Raw genomic sequence first — 16,412 nt, 5'->3', positions numbered from 1 at the left:
AAGAGGTGTTTTAATCACATGTAAGTGTCATTTATTATTGGGTTGGAATTATGTGGGGAAATGGAAGAAGTACATGACAGATAAGGGAGGTAAGAAGGAAATTAATATCTGAGCACCTACGATGTGCTGAGTGTGTATGCATACTTTGAACGGATGATTCTAGAGGCAAAAGTGTTACTGAAAGGGCATTGGTAGTTGGGAAGAAGGCAGGACGTGGTTTTTTATTCTGTGAGAAAAACAAATGGCAAGTTGAGAGTCTGCACTCAGTGGCTGCTAAACAGCAAAGTGTCTGGCTCCAAGAATCTCTAGCTAATCACATACAACTAGGCCATTTCTTTTCCTAATTTGATGGAACCAAAATGAAATCCCAAAGACACAGTTACCAGGACAGATCTATTAACGCTACATATGCTGGAAATATGTAGAGAAAGATAAACATACCAGTATTACTCGCTTTAATTTTGTGTGTGTTTCTAACCAAAGATATATCTTTGGAAGAAAATGTTACCGTATACCAAGCATTCCTTATTTGTATCAATTGAGATGTTGTCATCTTACCAATTAAGTGGTTTTAAACCCTTATTTGATTTTAAGAAGAGCAGCAATATACATTTACAATATTTGGGTACACTTTATTTTTATATGGGTTAACATTCTGCTATATTTCATTTCATTCGTCCTTTTTTTGAGAAACTGAAAAACAGAAAAATTGAAGGTAATCTGAAGGTTATTTCCAACCAATATCTGAGTCTTGCAGCATTTCATTATGCAGCCCTTTCTTCCCATTATTTTTTAATTTTTTTGCAAATAAGTCATTTTGACCCAAATCCAGCATAAATAGCATTTCAGCGATTCCTAACTTAAGACAACTAAAATTTACAGTCATGTGGCAGTATAAATTTTAAGATTACAGTTCGTACACCTTGACAATCAAGATAGTCCGAAGTACAAAAAGTAAATTGTCCTTTAGCTGAATTACCTTTTAAAATATTAGACCTGCTAGTTAAATCTACAAAAAAAATACAAGTTTCAGGTGTTCTTCAAATACCTTTTGTAGATGTCACTTGTTAGTAAACAACATATGCAGGTTCCTAAAAGGCGCCCCTCCCCCAGTCTATTCATGACATTCAACAGAGCTCTTTATATGGGAATGTTAAAACAAAACACTTTGAGGGGATGTATTTACTTTTGAATGGGCGGATTATTTCCCTTTGTTTCAGATATGAGGCACAAACTTCTAAATTTAAGCTCTGTAAGGCATCGTACAAACCTCCAATTTACAAATAAGGAATTCTCTGTGGGTTGGAACTGCCGTGTCACGCAAAAAAAAGGGAAAATCATCTGTAAACTGGTACACTGCAATGTGTTAAGTGAGTCATGAAATGGCTGCTTGCCTTGGTATGCTGAAGAAAGGTTTTTTGGGTTTTTTGTTTCTGGAATAAGACATGCCCAAGTCATAAAACCTGCCACAGGCCTCCGTCCCTTACAGCCTCAACAGGAGGCCGCTGGCACACGCTTGCAATCAGAATATAATATAAAGCATGAGTAAACTTTTGTTTTTATACAAAACTGAAAAGAATCCCTTCCCGCCCCTAGCCCCTTCGATAAAACCCTGAACAAAGAAATGAAAAAGAAAATCCTTTAGCTTCGACTGACTAGTGTGGCTACAGTTAGGTTTCCAGGCGTCACTGCAGGTAGGGTGATCAATTTTTTCCTTTCTCGAAAGAAGGGATCTTGTCATGCACCCTAGGAGGGACAGTGAGGGCCACAAACCTCAATTCTGCATAGCAATTCCATTCCAATTTCATCAAGACACATAGAACAGTCTTTCCCTGTGCTGCTCAGCTTCCTCTGAGCTTTGAGATCAGGTTGAATCGACTACAATCTACTATAGCTCTATTAAATAGAATATCTTGATTCCCTACAACTGTAACACTTATGATCTTGTGATGAGGTTTTCTCTATACACACTGTAGGCCTTCAAATGTTGTTTACATTTGTGTTTTTCCCCCTTCTTTTTTGTTTTATTTTATTTTTTTGCTGCACCAAATTTAAGATCGCCCTTTCAGGCAAGCAGTGGTCTCTAGCTGTTAAAACATTTCCTTAGTGGATCACAATAGCTTCTAAAGCTGCCTTTCTAATAAAGGCCACCAGAGAGGTAATACTAAACTGTGCATTTGCCAAATAAGAATAGGAATTGTATAAAAGCTCATATTCCAATCCTATGTAAATGGCAAAAGTTCTACAAAGTTGTTTTCCATGTTTGTATAAAAGCTCCAACTGATTTAATGTATTTTGCTATGAAATTACCTTTGGGTCTTATAATCAGTATACCTCTACTCAGGAATGTGCAAATGATTTTATACAGCACGATGCTAGTACCGCTCTGTACGAGAGTAAGGTTTTTTTTTTTTTTTCTTCTTTTCTAAATGGAAAAAAAAAAAATATCCCTAGTCAGAAATAAACTGACAAATTTACATTCTCCTCTCTTAAAAAAGTAAATAAAATAACATTATTCAAAATGTGAATTAGCTATAAGACATACAATTACATAGATACATATCAATACAGCACATTCAATCTGCCAAAACAATTAATGATCACAAAGCCAGTATGGATGCTGATATTGAGAGAGAGATGTATGTACAATGATTAGAGCATTCATAATTGCACTATACTTACAGGCAGTCTGTTTCTTGATTAAATTACAGGTGCTTTCTGAGCAAGGAAAAAAACAAAACAAAACCTGTGTCGTTTGAGGCTGGGAGAGAGAGAGTGAGAACACTGCATTACCAGTTAGTAGTAACTCTGGTCCTCATCTAATAAGCCAACCATTTTCTCCCTCCCCACTGCTGTGTCAAGAGAGTGATTTCCATGGAAGTTCAGACTTGTGCCAAATAGCATTATCGTTAAAATGAGACCCGCGTCATGGCCTCATTCTAACTTCCCAGCAGGTTTAAAACAATCGGGATTTATTTTCTTAAATCCTATTTCAACTCACGCCGCTTGACGTGAGAGCTCATCAATTTTTTTGCGTTTGTTGGAAATGGCACACAGAGAACGCCAGATCTCTCTCCAAGCAGGTTCAGTTACATAAACACGTGTTCTGCAGAACAGTGAGAGGCTACTTTTGAGTTTAGTCCACAAATCTTCCTTAAGTTCTACTTAACCAGTCACCAGTTTAAAAAGATCCAAAGGTGGTCAACAAGCCGTAGCTTCATATTTTGCAAATGAAAGGTGTCAGAATAATACTATCAATCAGTGTTCTTGGCAGACCTTACTGGACCTTAAAGAACAGAAAGAGTACAACTGGCTTCAAATGAAGAGACACAAGCAAATGTCACATTGCATCACAGAGGACACTCTTCCACATTGCCGGTCTGGACACTCGACGTGGAACGTGGAGACTCGACAGTAAGAACTAAAAAGAATGGACCGTGAGAATCAAATGTACAGTTACCAATTGTTTGGCAATTGGTGTTTCAGGTTCATTCTCAGCCAATCATTTGAGGCTTCACAGTCTTATTCTCTTGCATTTTTAAGATACTGGCTTTTATCATTCAAGTTCTTATTCTGTTTTACAAAAAGCCAGCTTTGGCAATACAGACCTATAATAAAAATCATCTAAAAACTGTGGCCCACACACTCAGAAAAAAAAAAAAAAAAGGAGGGAAAATCCTAACCAGGGGGAAAAAAATTAAGAGCAACCTATGAAAAGGCCCTGGGTAGCAGCCACTAGGGGAAATGTAGTGTCTGTTGGCATTTTTTTTTTTCCTCTTTTTTTTCTTTTTGGCATCTGCGATTTAAAGAAGAGAGGGTGAAAAAAGAAAAAGCAAGGAAAGGAGGAAGGATGATGGCACATGGCATTTCAAAAGAAAGGACTCCTTCCGCGAGTCTCTGCCCTCGCCTCACTGACGTCTACACGTCTGAGCAGCCACCCTGTGGCTGAAGGCAGGAATCCAAAAGGAATGACACTTAACTGTTAGACAGGCATCCAGGCCAAAGTGAGGCAAGACAATATACTTATATAAAAACCTCTATATGTGTATCCAGAGCAATACATTTAAAACCATAGTATTAATACTTATACTCCTTCAGCAAAAAACTACAAACTGTTCAACTAAGCTGATGTTAATGGCTTAAATCGAATGATGTCATCCTGAACTGTTTCATTCGAGAGAAAAACCTGACCAAGGATGGAACTAGGATAAAGGCCATTGTAACCTGGGAAAACTCAGGAGGGAGGTATGGGTTAGGAAACCGGAAATCAGCTTCAATTTGCTAAATAGGAGAAAGTGGGGGGGAGGGGAGGGAGGGAAGAGGGGAGAGGGGAAAAGAAAGGGACAGAAAGGGAGAGGGAAACAACGAATCAACCCTTAATCTTTGTGAGTGCATGACTGAGAATTTAAAATACATTGAGTCACGAGGTTTTGCCTAAAAAAAAAAAAAGAGAGAGAGAGAGAGAGAGGAAATGTGCTGGGACTGTACTTCAGCATTCTGCTTTTCCTCTGAATAGTTAAATAAAATCATAATATTTACTATAAACTCTGTGGACACGCTCACACAGAGTCCAGGACGGCAATAAATTAGTATTATGCAAATTGCTTTCCACAGAAATACAGTCCCTCTTGTACAGCTTCGAGAGCCCGCCAAGGAAGGGAAGGGCGGCATCGAGGAGGCACAATTAGACCAGATTGTACTCCTTCAGGTTCAGCTGGAGGATGGTGTCCTTGACGGCAGCGAAGACAAAGCGGATGTTCTCGGTGTCGGTGGCGCACGTGAAGTGGGAGTAGATGATTTTGTCACTGTCCGGGTTCAGGTCCACGAACATCTTCAGGATGAATTCTCGAGCTGCCTGGGCATCCCTCTGGGGTCCTGTTGGCCAAGGGAGGAGAGAGATAGCGTGTTAGTTGATGCATCAATGCACTTGCTCAATAAACGTTGATCGGGTCATAGGCATGAAGATGATGTCTATATTGCTCCTTTTTTAAAAATAAGGTGCCAAATTCCAGTTGACATATTTGTTAGTTTCAGGTGCACAACTTAGTGATTAGATATTTATGTAACTTATAAAGTGATCACCCAATAAGTTCAGTGTGCATCTGAAACCATTCATAATTATTACAACATTACTGACTCTATCCTTGACCATCATCGTGACTCTTTCATAACTGGAAACTTGTACTTGTTAATCTCGTCACCCTTTTCACTCATCGTCCAACCGCCCTCCTATCTGGCAACCATCAGCTTATTTTCTGTATCTAGGAGTTTTTGTTTGTTCGTTTTTAGATTCCATATATAAGCAAAATCACATGGTATTGCCTTTCTCTGTCAGACTTATTTCACTTAGCATAATACCCTCTAGGTCCATCCATGTTGTTTCAAATGTCACAATTTCATTGTTTTTTTACGGCTGAGTAATATTCCACTTTATGTATGTACCACATCTTTACCCATTCGTCTATTGATGAACACGTAGGTTGAATCCACATGCTAGCTATTGTAAATAATGCTGCAGGAACAGAGGGGTGAATATGTCTTCTCGAATTAGTGTCTTAAATGTCTTTGGTCAGACATTTTATTAACTCACCCCAATGCCTTGCAGGGCCAGACCAAATGATTTCGAGGTTCTATATGGCCCTTGGGTTGGACATTCCCCATCCCTGCTCTGAAGAATATCATAACTAGACTCAAGTTCATTAAAGAGCCACTTGGAATGTGTTTTGTTTTTAAGATAAATTATATTATTTGAAAAAAAACATAAACTACAAAGAAATCTTTATAGCAGAAACACAATTCCACAATCCCTGAACAATTTTGCAATTCAAGCCCATGTGGAAATGATAATTTCCCTTCCTAAAAAGAAATACAGAAATGGCATTCATTATGATTAAGACCTAGTAAGTGCAGAAATGTGGAAGTGTGAAATTTATAATACCATAAACATGTTTATTACAAAAACATCATGCAGAGTGGGCCTAGCGTTTGTTCAGTCTTCTCTCATCTTACAAGGGCCTTGGGTCTCGTGAAATGACAGCTGCATTTGCTTTGTGAATAACAAAGAGTCTCCATGCCATGGCCAAGTGTCCTGTGTGTGCTATGTGTGTATTGGAGGAGACAGACAGTAAATACCACCTTCAGATTTTAAGACATTCCCAATGGGCACCTGTTGGAAGGAAAATACTCACAGTGATGGGGAATCTGAGGAAAATACAACAAAGAAGATATATAAAGAGATCAGGAAGATGTTGGAGGGAGAGAAAGAGGGAGAGAGAGGGAAAGAGGGAGAAATGAGAAATAGGCTTTTATCACAGAAAAATACAACTGATGTGGCTCTGTGTGCTGCATGGAGCAGCAGAGCCTTGGCGGGCAGCTGTGCTCTATCTCCCCTCTGTCATCCTGAATGCAAGCACACCATGACAGCATGCTGGCCCACGGATGGGTGCTGTGTATAGGGAAAGGGATTGTTTCCCACCTGCTGATTCTCATCAAATTGAGAAAAATTAGAGGGGTGAGGGAAGCACGTGTGCTTGGGTGTATGCCAGACGCTTTGTGCTCGTCTCACTTGGGCAGATGCTGCGTTTACAGAGCATGCCTGTTGTTTGGGAGAGCAAGTGAGCTACATGCGAAGTTAATTCCTTCCACAGTTTCTCAGGGAGACTGAGGAATACAGCTTCAGGCATTTATGACTTGGTGGCAGGCTTAGTGACAGATTCAAGGGGGGAAAAGTGAGAACACTGTATAGGGTAGGAAAGTTATCTGGTTTTTTAATTAATTAAATAATTTATTTATTTTTTAAGAAATACCCAGCACAAAGGAAAATGTGCTTGCAGAGGGGACCTTCAGTTCTTTAAACATGCACATTCATCCCTTCCTTGTGTGGGATGAAAGGATAAGTGAAACACCATCCCAGATGTGTCTGTATATTCACAGAGAGCAGTGAAGCCAAACTGAATCATAGTTTTTAAAGTAATTACCTTTTAGAAGTACAGAAACACTGAACTGATATCATACCCAGACACCATGTTGATGAAATAATTTTAAAACTAGTCTGTTCTGCTGCCATGCACATGCTCTGTAACAGGTGCTTGGGATTTGTGCTCCTCTGTGGCAGGAACCACATGGGCTCAGTGACTTGCCTTTGTGATTCCCTTCAATTCTTTCTCACTTAGGAAGGAAATGAGTAGCTGATAAACTTGTCCATGGCATCTTCGCTAGTAAGCAGCAGGCTGGAGCTCTGATAGGCCAAGCCTGTTCTCCACTACCATTCGGTTCCAGACCAGGTTTGGCAAACCTTCTCGGTAAAGGGCCAGAGTAAATATTTTAGGCATTTGATCTCTGTCATGACTACTTAATTCTGCTGTTATGGCATGAGAATAGTCACAGACAGTGCCCAAATGAATGGGTGTGACTGTTTCAATAAAACTTTATGGGGCAGTGGCTTGACACTTTCACTATTTTAGCATGGCTGGGTGTAGGCCCTGGCCGGGTAGCTCAGTTGGTAGGAGCGTTGTCACGATTCGCCAAGATGGTGGGTTTGTTTCCTGGTCAGGGCACATTCAAGAATCAACCAATGAAGGCATGAATGGGTGGAATAACAAATCAATGTTTCTCTTTGTCTCTTTCTCTCATCAATAAAAAAATAAATACAATCTTAAAAAAAAATAGAGTGGATGGGTTTGGATGCATTTTGTTATCAATTGATCAAGTATTTCTCAGAATGGGTTGGATATCCTGTCCAGTTATTCAGGACTTTACTGTCTGGTTGGAGAGACAAAAATCTATAAGAAGGAAGGAAGTATTATAAAGCCATATGAATACTTAAATGAGTGCTATTGATTCTAAATGCCAGCAGAAGAGCTTAAAGAAAGGGTACCATTCCTCAGGATGATGGTACTTCACCAGCCCAAAGTAACTATTTCCTGAGTAGTCACTATGTGTCAACCATCATACTAAAATGTCACACATATATTATCTATTACAGTCTACAAAATAATCCCAGGATTTTGGTCCTAAGGCCCAGAGAAACGAAATGACTTGATAGTGGTTCCATAAAGAGGAAGTATGGATCTGAACCTGGGCGGCTGACTGCAGAGCATGGGCTCTTGATCACAAAACTGTGTTCTCTCCCCAGAGAGAGGCAGAGGCAGACTGTCACCAAATGAATGGGAGATACAGAGGGAATTATAGTGGTTGGTACACAATCAGTCAACACTGCTGGATTGTTCCCTCCTCTGATACGCTTATTTCAAAATACGCAAGATGTTTTCTTTTGCTGTAATTTTCAGCATTGTTAGGGAATGAAATGTTTCATGTCATTAGAAGATGGAGCAAACAAAAATCCGTCCTTCCTCAGTCATGCCACACACACACTTCTGGAGGGAAAGGCAGTAGGGGGGCACTGTGATGTGTTTGTTGGTCTTGGCAGGGAAAACATCTCCCCGGCTCCTGGGCTGGCTGAAGAGTGCTGACTTACCATCATATTCCGGGAAGTAGTCAACTAGGTGGGAATACATAATTTTCTCCTCTAGAAGATCTTTCTTGTTTAAGAACAGAATAACTGAGGAGTTCTGGAACCAGGGATATGTGATAATTGTTCTAAAGAGGGCTTTGCTTTCCTCCATTCGGTTCTGAAAGACAGCATCAGAAAAAACAAGGTGTGAATTACTTGATTACTCAATTTGTGAATCGCGCTCATTTCTGAAGTCCAGCCATCTTCTGTATACATCTGATTTTTGTAGCCTTGTGCTGTGCTGTAGTCACTTTCACCAGGCTTTACATGCAAATGGTTCAGGACACATCTGGCCTATTCTCATTATGTAAACTCTCAGGTTGACAAGGAAAAGATAATAATAATAAATCTGCTGAGATAACTCCTTCACCCTTAAGAGAAATCAAACCCAAGAAAATCATGTTGAATCTGGCACACTGTCATAAATTTTCACCAAAAATTATTAGTTCATGACCAAATACCTAAGATCTGAATTAAGAGTTAAATCCTAGGCTTCCTTTTTGCATTTCCTAAGCTGTGTTTCATTTCCTAAGCACCAGAATTAGTAACTCTATTTTTAAACAAAAATTAACTCTATTTTTAATTAACTCTATTATTAAATTTGAAAATAAAGTTAATTCTTTGCCCAAAGTACATCTATAGTTCTAGAATTATTACTATATACATAGTAATAATAGATAGATAGATCTCTCCCCTGATAAGAAAACATATGAAAAAAATATTTTTGGAACATATATTTTCCATTTATTGGAGCCTACTTTCTTCCTGTTTCACTATAATCTTCATACAGGACAACACAAATTATGTGGAGACCATGTAATTACCTGGAGATACAAATGTGGTATTTCTAATCTTCAGCACTTATAAAACAGTGTTCTTACTTGGAGCTATATTATCTCCTCTACCTTGGTAACATAAAATCACACACAGCCACACCCACCTCTAAATAATTCCTACCCTTGGGCCCAAAGGCAACAGAGTTGGGGAATCCTCCTTTCCTTGAGGGTATAAAAGTCATAGTGCATGGGCATGCTTCTTCCTAGACATACAGATGACATTTTCCAATTATAATTTAGTTTTATGTGCTATGACTGAGTTTCAGGCAATGAAAAGGCCTGCCTGGGATTGAGCCCACCTCTACTGCTGACAGGAAGCTCAGTGGTTTTCGCAAGAACATCCTATTCCACAACACCCTGGTTGGCTCTGAACTTGGTCGATCTAGGCCTAAGTCATTCACAACACCTTTCCTGGTTTATAATTTTCAGTTCAGCTAAACAGCTTAATTGATTCGATCAACCCAGGAATTTTGTTGGGGACTCTGGGACAGAGAAACTTGCTTTCATGAAGAATGTGGAAGAGGAGCATCAGGAGCTCCTAGCAGCCACCGTTAAACAGGAAATAAACCAGGATCGGTGCACCTGGTTTTAACTCCTTAATCAGATCATGCCTGTCAAGATGGAAGGCAGGTCAACTCTGTGCTTGTATCTTCCCAAGATCACATCAAATTACAACTAAATTATAGAAAAACCATCATGGAGAACCACATAGAGACTAGCTGATGAGAATTCCTATAACTAAGGATATAAAGACAAAGCCACCTTGTGACTGATAGGAGGGGCGGAAAGGTGGAACAGGAGGTCCCACACCCATAGTGTGGCAATTAGAATCAGGAGGGATATCTGGCTGTGGAGCCCCTCCCTCCCCCGCCCACTGAGGAGTGAAGGGTCACATCCCTACACCTGGCCCCCAGCACTGAGAATAGGAGTCTCCATAACTCTGGCTGTGAAAACCAATGGGGATTATATCCAGGAAAGACGAATGGCTGTGGGAGTCTGGGTCAATCTTGGAGAACCAGTGGGAAGACTCACTCCCTCTAAGCTTCATTGCAGGTGTAGCTGCTTGAAAAGCACCAGGAACAAATGGGGAGAAACTAAACTGACTAACTTCAGTAACTCACTCCAGCGATGGAAGCACTGGAAAGCACAATGCTCCTTTTGTAAGCCCTCCTCCCATCTAGCTAGCATGGCACTGGGGGATGCTAAATCTGTGCTCTCCATTAACCTGGCTGAAACCGTTTATCCCTCCCTGGTGATTCCTTGAGACCACCACCCCATCCAGCATGTTTGTCCAGCCTAAGACTCTTCCAGTGGTTCCTCCACAGAAGCAATCTTTGTGCTGCAGTCTTTTCCAAAATGTCTCAAAGGTCACAAACCCCAAACAAGCAGTGGCCAGCCTCAGCATACCTTTTAACTGGAGGAGGGGCGGAATGGCTTACTGAATGGCTTCCAGACCAGTATAAGTGGCAACCAGTCTCAACTTATATTGTAATTCCCATCAGGTGGCCCCAAGCCTGGCCTAAGCAGCAACCAGTCTTGGCCGAGATCTAGCTTCAATTAAGTGGCTAAAAATCCAGTATAAGTGGCTGCTGGCCTCAGCTCACATGGTGCTCAGCAAAGGGTCCCAAGCCCAGCATAGTGCCAACCGGTCGTAGTTCACAGCTTAGCCTCTCTAAGCATAGCACAAGCAGCAATCAACTGCAGATCACTTTGTAGCACCTACCAAGAATAGCAGTGGCTGAGCTTTCCCTGCACCAGAGGCCCTCCCAAGAGGCTCAAGAATCACCATATCTAGGGTTTGGCTTTAGACCACACCAGAGACCACCCAACCACCTCCACAAACACACACCTTAAGGTAGGGGTGTCGAACTCAATCAGAGAAGGGGCCAAAATCTAAAATCCAGCCTAAATCGCGGGCTGAATGGTTTACTGAACAGTCATAAACTGTCATTGTGATGGAAACACAGCGGAGTGCAGTGATGACAGCGTGGTGCAGGCCACATTGCAAGGCCTGGCGGGACGGATTTGGCCCTCGGGCCTTGTGTTTGACACATGTGCCTTAAGGGCACACTCAGCTGGTACCAGAGCCTTACAAAGGTGACTCTCACTCCCTGGAGTCAGCCCTCCCACAACAGCTTGTCCAATGTAGCCATGGCTTGTCTTCATAGCCAGTCATTCTAGGGGTCAAACCCACCCATGGACATGCAATTGAGACTTACCTAAAACAAGAAGTCACACAACCCACACAAGGGACATCCTGGTAGTACCTGGTTCGGGAGATCAGGAAGATTGAGCTAGAGGGCCCCATAGAACACCTTCTACATAAGGCCACTCTGTGAAGGCTGAGAGATATAGCAGATTTGCCGAATGCATAGAAGCAAACATAGGAAGTTAACCAAAATGAGGAGGCAAAGGAACATGACCAAAATGAAAGAACAGGACTAAATTCCAGGGGGAAAAAACACCTAAAAACTAAATGAAATGAAGATAAGCAGTCTGTTCACACAGAGTTTGAAACAGTGGTTATAAAGATGCTCCATGAAATTAGGGGAAGAATAGATGAACACAGTGAGAACTTCAACGAAGGCAGAAAAACATTAAAAATGTGATAGAACACATGAAAAATAACCAGTCAGAAATGAAGAATACACTAGAGGCAATCAACAGCAGATCCGATGAAGCAGAGGATCAAATCAGCAACCTAGAAGACAAAGCAGTGGAAAACACCCAATTGGAACATAAAAAAAAAAAAGAATTTTATAAAATGAGGTCAGTTCAAGAAATCTCTGGGTTAAGCGTACCAACACTCACATCACAGAGAGAACAAGGTATTAAAATCTTCTTCGAAGAAATAATGACTGAAAATTTCCCTAACCTGGCAAAGGAAATAGACATAAAAGTCCAGGAAGCACAGAGAATCCCAAACAAGATGAACTCAAACACAAGAAGACACATCATAATTAAAATGACAAAGATTGAAGAAGTGAAAGAATCTTAAAAATAGCAAGGGAAAATAAAGCAGTTGTGTACAAGGAAGCTCATATAAGGCTTCCAGCTGATTTCTTAACAGAAACTTTGAGGTAAGAAGGGAATGGCACAAAATGTTCAGTGATGAAAGGCAAAGACCTACAACCAAGATTACTCCACCTAGCAAGGCTATCATTTAGAATCAAAAGGGAGATAAAGAGCCTCCCAGATAAGGAAAAGGTAAAGTAGTTTATCACCACTAAACCAGTATTACAAGAATGTTAAAGAAACTTTTCTTGGAAGAAAATAAAAATATGATTAAGAAAATATAACAAAGAAAAAATTCTCACTAATAAAAGCAAACAGTAAAAGCAGTGGATCAACCAACTATAAAACACATAATTAAAATTCTAAAAGTCGGACAGGGAGAATCTTAAAATCAGCAAGGAAAGAGCAGTTAGTTGTATACATGGGAGCTCCCATAAGACTATTAGCTGATTTCTCAACAGGAATTCTGCAGGCCAAGGGGCAGGGAAGAGGAATGCAAATAAAAACCATAATGAGATCACATCTGTCAGATTGGCTGTCTATAATAATAAAAGTGTAATATACTAATTAGACTGATATCCTTCCAGACCAAGCCACTGCTGGCTGGGGCCAAGGCTGAGGCTGAGGCCAAGGCCCCCTGGCGGCCAAGGCCCCCTGGCCGCCACAGCAGGTGGGAACAGAGGCAGAAGCCCTCAGCCACCATGGCCTTCGAGTACCGAGGCAGATGCCTCCAGCCACTGCAGCAAAGGCAGAGGCAGAGGCGGCTGGAGTGGTGGTGGGGACTGATCCCCTTTCACAAATTTCGTGTATCAAGCCTCTAGTCAATAAATCAACAAACAAGTGTTGGTGAGACGATGGAGAAAAGGAAATGCTTGTGCACTGGTGAAGCTGTAGATGGACACTATTGGAAACAGTAAGTAGGTTTCTCAAAAAGTTAAAAATAGAACCACCACATGACCCAGCAATTCTACTTCTGGATATTGAGCCAAAGAAACCAAAAAACTTAATTTGAAAAGATATATTTGCCCCTATGTTAACTGCAGCAATATTTATAATAGTCAAAATATGGTAGCAACCCAAGTGTCCACTGATATACAAATAGATAAGAAAGATGTGGTACATATATATAGCCATAAAAGGAATGATATCTTGCCATTTAAGACAAAATGGATGGACCTAGACTGTATCATGCTAAGTGAAATAAGTCAGACACATAAAGACAAATACCATATTATTTTGCTTGTATATAAAATGTACAAAACAGAAACAAACTCATAGATCCAGAGAACACATTGATGATTGCCAGATGGGAGGGGCTTGGAGGAATGAGTGAAAAGGTGAAAGGGATTAAGAAGTACAAATTGCCAATTATAAAAATAGTCATGGGGGTTGAAACCGGTTTGGCTCAATGGATAGAGCGTCAGCTTGGGGACTGAAGGGTCCCGGGTTCGATTCCGGTCAAGGGCATGTACCTTGGTTGTGGGCATATCCCCAGTAGGGGGTGTGCAAGAGGCAGCTGATAGATTACTCTCTCTCATCGATGTTTCTAACTATCTCTCTCCCTTCCTCTCTGTACAAAATCAATAAAATATATTTTTAAAAAATAGTCATGGGGATGTCAAGTATACCATAGGGAATATAGTCAATAATAATGTTTACAGCTATGCATGGTACCAGGTGGGTACTAGAATTATCAGGATAATCACTGTGTAAGGTGCAGTGATCTAATCACTATATTGTATATTGACTATATTGTGATAAATGTCTAGTCACTATACTGTATAACTGAAACTAAGGTAATACTATATGTCAACTGTAACTGAAAAATAAAAAATGAACAACAAATCCCAGCTTAAATTTAGTTCTGTCTCTAGATTTTTTAGTAAAATCAGCCAATAAGTACCTTTTAGTTTTTAAGCTGCTTTGAGCTATGTTTTCTTTTTCTTTCTTTTTTTTAACCCTCACCCAAGATATTTTTCCATTGACTTGTAGAGAGAGTGCAAGAGAGAGGGAAAGACAGAGAGAAATATTGATATGAGAGAAACACAAAGATTGGTTGTGTCCTGCATAAGCCCAGACCAGGCTCCGGCCAGGGAGGAGCCTGCAACCAAAGTACATGCCCTTGACTGGAATTGAACCCAGGACCCTGCAGTCCACAGGCTGATGCTCTATCCACTGAGAAAAACCAGCTAGGGCTGAGCTGTATTTTCTGTTTCTTATTACGTCAAATACTTCTAGTTGGTGTACCTGGATGCATCTCACTCTCAATTGAGGCTGACGCTGCTGACTTACAAATCATACTTGGGGAGGGAAGGTGCGGAAAGCTTGATGAGCCGGGGTGACAACCTAGAAGGAATGTTCTAGCCCACTGCTGTGATAAGAGGTGCCAGTCGACACATCCAGCCAAGTGTCTGAGTCCCTGCTATGAAAATCTAACCTTGCTGGCTTCCTTCACTCCTCTTGTTTTTCCCAATTAAGGTGAGTTAAGATTCTGACATTATGCTGTATGAGTTGATTTTTCCACTCGGCAGTGAAAATTCCTTATGCTTCCCTGCCCCCCAACAGAGTATTTACAAACTGACATGCTCCCTATCAAAGCCCCTGGTCTACATCCTCCATGGGTTAAATTACATTTTCACAATGTTACACAAGGTAGTGCAACGTGCAGAGTAGGAGGCATGATCCACTGTGCTCAGTAGGACTTGCAATCAAGGAGGGAACAGCAGGTCCTAGGAGACTTTGTGGCACTAGCTGTTCAGTCATTTGCCAGCACATAGGGTTTCAAGGAGGAAAACAAATGTACGAGACACATGTATGGCTGATGGTAAAGGTTTTAGTATCCTAAACACAGGGCCCCCTGTTAACTGGGTGGGCCTGGCCCATATCTGAGGTCCAAGAAGGCTCCTGATTTCTTGTCACCCCCCAGCTACCACATGTCATGGACTGAAAGCAAATGTCCCTCCCAATGAAAGGTGGCCTGGATGCAGGCGCGGGAACTGCAATGGAGAGACAGAGGCGAGATGGGTCTGCCAGAAGTATGTCATTTCCTAGAATAGGCATGAGAAGAGCAAATTGGTTACAGAACTGAGGATAGGCTGTGAGCAAGTGAGCACAGTGGGCTGCCTGGGCTCCATGCAGTCACCTTGCCTGAGGTAAACATGGCCACAGAAATGTCAGTCTAACCCAGACCACACTTGCCATGGACTCAATGTGTGTGTGTCTCTCCCAAAATTCATATGTTGGAAGTCCTAACCCCCATTGTGATGGTATTAGGAGACAGAGTCATCAGGAGATGACTGGGATTAAGTGTCCTTATAGATCTCAGAGAGCTCCCTCAACCCTTCTGCCATATGAGGACAGAGCAAGACAGGCAACCACCCGAAACAAGGAAGCAGGCCTTCCCCAGACACCAAAATTGCCTGCACCTTGATCTTGGACTTCTCAGCCTCCATAACTGAGGGAAATAAATGTTGTTTATAACCCAGTGTTGATATAGCAGTGTAGTGCTGATCAGGTAACCCTCCTCCCTTGGAACCAGCGACAAGTAGAGCTCTAAACTGGAAGCTTTCACCCTGACCTCTGGCCCATGGGGGACAGGCTATCTACTTCCTACTTTGTAACCATAAAGGACCGTTCAGTATCTTCCCTTGTCATCAGAAAAATTCCTGTTCAAACCATCAGTGAGGGGGTCTCACATCTCTAATTGATTCTCAAGATCTCTGGCCACAGTGACCCCAGTGCACAGCTTCAATCTGAACCCCCCACAAATGCTCTGACCTCCAGATAAACAGACTCCATGTTGTCACTGTCACACAAGTGTGATACAGTTTTCCAGACCTGTGGCCTGTAATGCTATCCTCACTCCTTCAAGGCCCAGACCAACCTGACTTCCCCAGGAAATCCTTTCCCAAACCCTTGTTGGACTGGCTCCTTCCTCACACCCCCAGGGTGCACGGTGTCATTCCTCTTTTGTCCGTCATTTAGTAGACACCCCCGGAGGGTTTATTAGAGGCTGGGGATGATATGTTGGAGATGGGGTCTGTGCCCCA

At 41.5% G+C, this 16,412-nt stretch overlaps 1 protein-coding gene across 1 annotated transcript in view; it reads right to left on the bottom strand.

Moving 5' to 3' along the window:
- Positions 1 to 2,012: 2,012 nt before the first annotated feature.
- Positions 2,013 to 16,412, bottom strand: part of GNAQ (G protein subunit alpha q) — a 255,115-nt gene continuing 240,715 nt past the window's right edge. Inside the window, exons 6-7 of the mRNA XM_036433729.2 lie at positions 8,477 to 8,630; positions 2,013 to 4,875 (exon numbers count right to left, since the gene is read on the bottom strand). Of these exons, the coding sequence (XP_036289622.1) occupies positions 4,685 to 4,875; positions 8,477 to 8,630 (345 nt within the window). The 3' untranslated portion in view covers positions 2,013 to 4,684. The remainder of the gene's footprint in view (positions 4,876 to 8,476; positions 8,631 to 16,412) is intronic.

The sequence above is a fragment of the Pipistrellus kuhlii genome, unplaced genomic scaffold (assembly GCF_014108245.1).
Source record: "Pipistrellus kuhlii isolate mPipKuh1 unplaced genomic scaffold, mPipKuh1.p scaffold_m20_p_12, whole genome shotgun sequence".
NCBI lineage: Eukaryota > Metazoa > Chordata > Mammalia > Chiroptera > Vespertilionidae > Pipistrellus > Pipistrellus kuhlii.
Note: the sequence above shows the minus strand (reverse complement) of the source record. Positions and strands in the feature narration are given on the sequence as shown.